This window comes from Propithecus coquereli, unplaced genomic scaffold (assembly GCF_000956105.1).
Source record: "Propithecus coquereli isolate 6110/MARCELLA unplaced genomic scaffold, Pcoq_1.0 Scaffold54, whole genome shotgun sequence".
Lineage (NCBI taxonomy): Eukaryota > Metazoa > Chordata > Mammalia > Primates > Indriidae > Propithecus > Propithecus coquereli.
The window spans coordinates 786,734-794,468 of record NW_012151285.1 but is presented as its reverse complement, the minus strand read 5'-3'; the positions used below and the strand labels follow the sequence as shown (position 1 = coordinate 794,468).

The 7,735-nt window shown below is 49.6% G+C and overlaps 1 protein-coding gene across 1 annotated transcript in view; it reads left to right on the top strand.

Annotated features, from left to right (window-relative positions):
- Window positions 1-7,735, top strand: part of ITSN1 (intersectin 1 (SH3 domain protein)) — a 222,442-nt gene that overhangs the window by 202,803 nt on the left and 11,904 nt on the right. The window contains exons 31-32 of the mRNA XM_012657331.1: window positions 3,975-4,158; window positions 5,991-6,089. Of these exons, the coding sequence (XP_012512785.1) occupies window positions 3,975-4,158; window positions 5,991-6,089 (283 nt within the window). The remainder of the gene's footprint in view (window positions 1-3,974; window positions 4,159-5,990; window positions 6,090-7,735) is intronic.

Here is a 7,735-nt window from a genome sequence, read left to right as displayed (position 1 = left end):
CTCAGAGAGGTTGAGTGACTTGCCTGAAGTCACACAGTAGGTGGGCTGCTCTGTGAAGGATGCCTGGGGTCCCTGAACTGTGGTTCCACCCAGTCCTGCTCCCATGGAAAGAATATGGAACCTGGAGTCCGACGTCCCAAGTTTTTGTCTGGGCTCCGGCACCTTGTAGCTTGTTTGGGGCAATTAGCTTGGGCAGGGGACTCTCCGACCCTTTGTTTTAATGAGATTGCAGTCAGGGTACGTGGCCTGTCCGCCACGCAGGGGCAGTCCCAGGAGCAAGGTGATCAGGCCGGTAACTGGCACACTGTGGATCACTGGCCCCCTCCCAGCCCTGGGGCCGTGCCCTCTGCCCCTGTTCCTCTGATTACCGGATTAGCTAGTCTGGGCTAACTGGCTAATGTTTTCATCTTCCAGATAAAATACTTGTAATTTAAGAGGAGCCTTCTGGGGACCTCATTTCTTTGTCTTTTTTTTAATATTGTATTATGAAAAATTTCAAACATACAGAAAACTTGAAAGAATTACACAGTGAACACCCACATCATAAATTGGACAAGGAACGTTTTGTTATGTTTGCTTGGCCAGATAGACATGATTCTTCATCAAAGGCAGAGCCCCGATGATGGAGAGCTTCGAGGGCTCCTGGCAGCCCGGAAGAGGAAGGCACTTTGGGATAAAGAGAACTGAAGGGAGCGATCCGTGGAATGCCACCAGTGAGCAGCCACGTATCTGCTACTCCTGATCCAAGGATAAGCACACACCCCTGGTATTTGGGGGGGAAAGCATAGGCGCTATCAAACAAATAAATAAATAAAGGAAAATAAAAAGTGGCCAACTGGGGCTGGGCGCGGTGGCTCACGCCTGTAATTCTAGCACTCTGGGAGGCTGAGGTGGGAGGATCGCTTGAGACCAGGAGTTCAAGATTAGCCTGGACAACAGGGAGACCCTGTCTCCACTAAAAATAGAAAAATTATCCGGACGTGGTGGTGTGCACCTGTGGTCCCAGCTACTCGGGAGGCTGAGGCAGGACAATCACTTGAGCCCAGGAGTTTGAGGTTACAGCGAGTTATGATGACACCACTGCACTCTAGCCAGGGCGACAGAGTGAGACCCTGTCTCAAAAAAAAAAAAAAAAAAGCAAAAAGAAGTGGCCAATTGGGACCCAGGGACTTCCTATTAATGATACCCTGCTGGGGGTTAGAACAAATGGTTGGCTCTCTTGCTGGGAGGCTGAGAGCTGAGAAATGTGCCTTGCATAAGTAGGGTGGGGCAGAAAGATCTAGAACATTTTTATGTCCAGACCCCAGGTGCGGGCCACTTGGGGCAGCTGTCAGAAGTGATAGCAGAGGTGAGGGGGATGGCCAACCCCGGTATCGGTAACTGTTTTTTATCAAGATCCTTTTTTGTCCCCTTGCTGGAAAGAAAAAAATGAAAGCACTTCTCCCCAGAAAAAATGTTTTTCTTAAATATAAAGTATTTGACTTAACTTCCTTTTCACTTAAAAAGAATGGACAGCATTTTGCTTAAGCAGAAAACAAAAGAAAAATAAAAAATAAAAGTATATCTTGGGTGGTGAAGACAGAATAGGGAGAAAGAAGAAAACATGGAACTGTGGGTTAGGAGAAAGAGAAGAGGGAAGAAGAGAGCATGGGCGGAGGAGAGGACAGCGGGGAGGGAAGCGGAGGCCGTGACCCAGAGAAGCAGGCAGACGTCAGGGCGCGGTGGCGGGAGCAGTGCAGCTCCTTCTGGGAAGATGGGCAGGTGCCCAGAGCCGCTCAGGGCAGGCAGGTGTGGCAGGCCCCTGGGCCTGTGGCCCCGACTGCAGGCTCCGGAGTCAGACCTGGATTTAAGGGCTACCTCTGCCACCTGTTAGCTGTGGGACTTTGGCCAAGTCCCACAATTTCTGTGTGCCTCAGTTTCCCCAACAGGAAATGGGGGTAATAAGTTTATATATATATGTAAATAAGCATGCATATATATATAAAGACACATAAGAAGCAGTAATAAACACCAGCTCCATGACTGTGCACTTGGTCTTCAGACTTCAGAGGGTTAGGGACACTCGTGCGTTCAGCAAACATTCAGCCCTTTTTGAAATGTTTAGCTGAGCGATTACCCTTTGCAGTTCAAGGCCTCTGATCTGCAAACCTTCCTGTGAGATTGCAAAGCAGCTCACCGGAGGGCCGGTACTCCCAGGGCTGTGGCTGCAATCACGCAGTCACGTGACCCCTGGGCCTGGTAATACGCTCAGATCCTTGTACGTGTTGCCTGTGCAGTGGAACAGCCCGGAAGGGGACCTGCAACAGAACCGAATAGGTCCGTAGTCAATCAGGCCTGCCTCCTGGGTGGGCAATGCCAGGCTACAAACGTGGCCTCCAGAACCCAGAACTGGTTTAATATCCGCCAGACAATGACTGTCTGCATATGGTCTTTCTTCTTTTCCTTTTTCCTTGTCTCCCCCATCATTTAAGAAAAGGGAGGAGGGAGGAGGGTGAAGGTACTTTTATCCCCTTGCAAAAAAAACAAAACAAAACAAAACAAAACTGCTCCTTGTAGGAAAATGATGGAATGATAGAATTTCTTCTTGTTTCCATCCATGGCAAATTTGTAACATGGTTAGTCAGGGCTCTCATCCTCCCACATTGTTGGTGGTGTTACTCTTGAGCAAATTTCTGCATGTTGGGGGATGTTCCGCACCAGCCGGTCACTGGGCAGACGCTTTGGGCTGTGCTGAGGACGCCCAGCCGCCACGTCTCACACCCCCGGCAGCCCGTGAGGGCATCCACTTGAGGTGGAAACACTGATCGCTCAGACCACATAGTTTATTGTCCCTGAGACTTCTCTTCTTGGCTTTCTGGGTCCAAGGAATTTTTCTTTAGCCCAAAACGTGGGAGAAAGCAAAGATAGTGATCTGAAGTTTTTAAAGCCTAATGCTAATATCACAGAGCCTCTTTGGAATCATATAGTCCAGTGCATACCTCAGGGGCTTCTCCACCACCACCATGAAAGCAGCCATGGGAACTCCTAGGGCCATCTTCCCAGTCTTATGTGAAATCATACACCATACCATTGTGTTCCATCCATCCACCTATCCATCGGTCCACCTAACTGGGGTAGCTGAACACACTCATGGCCTCATACATGGTGGCCCTGCCCGTGTTGTACACTGCTATCCTTCACGTGTGGCAGCTCAGGGCCGCACCCTTCTTCCAGATGTTGGTGTTGGGAGTTCACATTTTAGAACTGGAAGAACGCAGGGACGGTCCTGGCTGCCACGACCCTGAACGCTCACACTGCAGGTGGACCCCGGAACAGACACTTTCCAGTCCCAAGCACACCTCTTCCTGGCTTCCAGGATATAAATTGTTTGGGCTCATTGGCCCATTATCCCAGTAACAGACTTTCCTTTTCAGAACCCCTCTTAATCTAGTCAACTTCAAATTAGCCACAGGCAATGAAGCTATGAACCACAGAGAGAGTTCAACAGTCATTCATACCTGGCTCTCGGTGAACATAACGGGATGATTTGTCTGTGGCAGTTGTGTTCTGTTTAGCCTGAAGATCAGCCTCCTTATCCTCTGGCAGGAAAGCAACTTCCCTTGGGGGGAAGTGACCCCGGAAAGAGGCTCAGTCCTTGAGCCACGCCAGCCTGGGGCCTTCACCACAGATAATCTGTGAAGTGAGACATCAACACAGGGATCCTGTCTGAGTTAAAGAAAGGATTCCATATTTCCCCACAAGAAAAAAATGGCGGCCAGCAGCCATCATGCCAAAGAAAAACGCCCTGGTGATACCTCTCTCTCTGTAGCACTAGACTCATTTCTTTCTCCGTTTCTTGTCTTCCCGAATAGATCCTTTAGTGCCCTTGGGTCTGTGCCCCTCACACACATTCTGTTTCTGTGCAACCTAGAAGTGTGCCGTGGTGCTGTCAGACAGCGTGAAGGCGGGGGCTCACCTCCCGTGTTTCCGTGCAGAGCCCTGAGGGTCCGCAAGAAGATGTCTGGGGAGAAGATGCCCGTGAAGATGATCGGGGACATCCTGAGCGCCCAGCTGCCGCACATGCAGCCCTACATCCGCTTCTGCAGCTGCCAGCTCAATGGGGCCGCCCTGATCCAGCAGAAGACGGACGAGGCCCCTGACTTCAAGGAGTTTGTCAAAGTAAGGGGCCCAGGCTGCGTGGACACCCTGCCCCAGAGTGTTGACCTCTGGGCAGCTAACGCGAATCTCTGCAAGTGTATCCCCACCGCAGGCCGACAGGGCCTGAGGTCGTGGCTAAACCGCAGGGCCTGGCACTCACTGGCAGATGTAACCACATGGTGTCCACAGCTGGGGCAGGTCACCAAAGGGGTGGGCTTGGAGAGGGGGGGCCAGCCCCGGGCTTGGAAGCTTTGAAGTCTCTTCGAGGATCTGTTTTCCAGGTGTTAGTGGTGTTATTTGGATGCGAGTCTGAATCTTTCGTCTCCTTCGCCAGGCCCAGGCCAGTCTCAGGTTTCCCGTCCTGTTTAATCTCAGCACCCTCAGTTCTTTGCGGTCCTGGCCCTTTACCTGCAGAGGGAATGGCCCGGGGGCCCGGGGGCCCGGGGGCCCCTTTGCTCCTCTCCCAGTTGTCTTTGCTTGGTGAGTTCCAGCTCTAGGCAGCCCGTGGGGGTCAGTGAGGGATGCCAGGACCTCTGTCCACCAGGGGACACTGGAGAAGGTGGCGCCAATCAATGCTGCTGGAGGCCCCAGGCTCTGGGCCAGGGTAGGTCCCTGCTGGCCACACTGGGACATTCAAACAGCCTCCACCTCTCCTGGAGGAAAAAAATAGGGAGAGAATAAAATAGCTTCTATGAAGCAGGTACATTTTGATGAATAAACAGCAAATTCATAGTAACAGGCATTTCTTTGGACCGCATGCATTTTGGGGGCAGGCCGTGCCCACCTCCCCGAGAGTTGTGCTTGTTGAATCGTCAAGGTGAGGTGTAAGTATGACCTCTTTTGGTCATAGCCTCACATAGGCTTAGCATTTCTCAGTATCGAAAGCTCAGATCTGCTGGTTGAGGAACGTGGTGCTCTGAGGTCCTTCTCAGGAGAGGAAGGTTGCTGGGAAAGAGGCCTGGAGCAGGCGGAGATGGGAGAGCAGGGAGAGCTGGGCTGCGGGGTGCCACAGGCACCAGGGGCCCCGTCATTGGATGCTCTTGAACTTCAGGGAAGTGCTGATATCAGCCCTGGGCAGGGGCTTGTCCCTCCCCGCCCCTGTCCTCTTCACCTGCCTCAGCCCGGCGGGGGTGGCTCACCTTTTTGAGCTCCAAGGTGTCCTAGAATCATGATGCCCATGGCTGGGGCAGGTCCGGGGCGCTGGGTCGAGGCAGCTGCCATTTCTCAGGCACTAAACAGGACCAGAGCCTTCAAGAGCTGAGTCACCAGAGAACCCCTGTGACTTGTAGACGGGACTCACCTTTTTGGGGCAGACTCTTGTCCTCCAGAGGGTTGACAGAATGGGCAAACGTAGTGGGAGGAAAGAGACAGGGAGTGGAGGGTGGGCACAAGTTGTGTCTCGGCTCCCCTCTCCCGGCCCTGCCCGGCACTCCCGGAGGCGAGAGCAGGCTCTACCTGAAACTAGACCGTGAGGCTCAGCCCTTCCAGCGTAGCTAGGACTTAGGGGAATTTTTCTTCTGACCATATAGACTTGTGATTCTTCTTGTTCTCGGGAATGTTATAAAGTTTTTGCAGACATCAGGAGAAATATTCTCTGCAAAGCTAGAATCTTATTGCTGTGGGTAGGGAAGCACGCGTACCCCGGGGGGTGTGCTGGATCCGGAGAGCAGGGCGCCCGGCCTCCATCCGGAACCGTTTCCTCCTGGACCGGGGTAACTAGGCAGGCTCTCCCAACCCCAGGCCTCTCAGCTGTCATCCGGATAAATGACATAAAGGACATTAGTGTTGATGTCACTGACTTGGGATTTTGCAGATTTTTAAAGTGCGCTTAAAAAGAAAATCTCTTGTTTCAGAGACTGGCAATGGACCCTCGGTGTAAAGGGATGCCGCTCTCTAGTTTTATACTGAAGCCTATGCAGCGGGTAACCAGATACCCACTGATCATTAAAAATGTAAGTACCCGTCTTGCCTTTTCTAGCAGAGGAATGCTTTCTCAGTGTCGGAGGGGGCTGGGGTCATGGGCACGTCCCCAGCCAGCACACCTGGTGGCTGTCGTGTAGAGAGCATGAGCCAACAGGATGTGGGGGATGTCTGCTTGGTAACTCAGACAGAAAAAGAGCTAATAACGCACAGCTTTCAGTTGTGTGACCAAGTGGCTTAGAAGTCAGAAAATGAGAGCTCAGTTCTTGATTCTTTTTTTTTTTTAAGACAGGCACAGTGCCTCTATGCCTTGATTTCCCTAGCAGGAAAGAGAAAGAAACATGATTCCTACCACCCACCTTCAGAAGGCCATCGTGAGATACTCTGTGCTGATATTAGATGATTGTTCTTCTCCTGTCACTTCCGGAAAGCCAACACCGAAAGAAAATAACAAAATTCGGGTATCGGTGTCTCTTTCTGTAAAACAAGAGAGCAGACTTACATGTCCTCTTAGCCTGTGATTATGAAACCGTAGGGAGTATAGCTCCTGGAGAGAGGTTTCAGGTTTGGTTCCGTTTAGTGGCAAATGGTATTTAGAAACCTGTGTCTGGGCACTGGTGTGCTCGTTGCTACTGGGGTGTTTCTGCCTTTTGGGCTTCTCAGCAGCAAAGCCGGGAAATATCTGTATGTCTATTTATATATATATAATTTACATATGCATAGGTGTATACACATGTATTTATATCTATTTCTAGATCGGCCTATCCCGTATATTAAAACCCGTGAACTCACACTGATACCTGCTATTCTAATGCAATACTGCAAATTTATTCCAGCCTTCCCCTTGTCATATTTGTAACTTCCTACTCTGTGAAGATCCTGGCTTTCATTACCCTCGGTGTGTTTACTGATTTGCTCAATCTCCTTCCACGTGACACGTCTCCCTCCCACAGAAACCGTCTCCTCAGTCCAGCCCCAGCTCAACCCCACAAAAAACACTAGGGACACTTTGGCTGAGTTAAATAATTAAGATTAGAAAGAAGCTTTCAGCTCACTTTTTTCCCTCCTCCAATGCCACAGTGACTGTGTAATTAGCTGAACACTTACTTTATTTCTTCCAATGTTTAACACAAATTGAACTTGGAAACAAGCTTTTAAAATGGGTGTTCTAGATCTAACCAGTGGGGAGAAAATCAAAAAACAAGAGAAGAACTGAGAGACATAAATATTATAAAGGAAAAAACCAAACTGCCGTTATTTGCAGAAACACGATTGCTGTCCTCCAGAGCACCCAGGAGAATCAGCTGAAAGCTAAGAAGACAATTGGAAAAGGTGGCCAGTTACAAGTTACATATGAAAAACCACGAAAGTACTAAGGATTAATATTTTTATAATACTCAGGTGGAGAAATTCTTAGCATGTTCTCAAAAACAAACCATAAAGGATTTAGAGTCATAGCAACATAAAAAAAATGTTTATTCTGGGGAACAACCTAGATATTCATTAAGGGGAATGGTTAAATAAAGTATGGCAGATCTATACCATAAAAATTTTAAAAGATAGAGGACAACTTCTATGTATTAGCATGGAAAGATATCCATGTATAAAAGCAAAACTAAACTCATCAAGCAATCCTACGGTATGGTCCATTTTGCAAAAAGAGGGAAAAAATTTTACA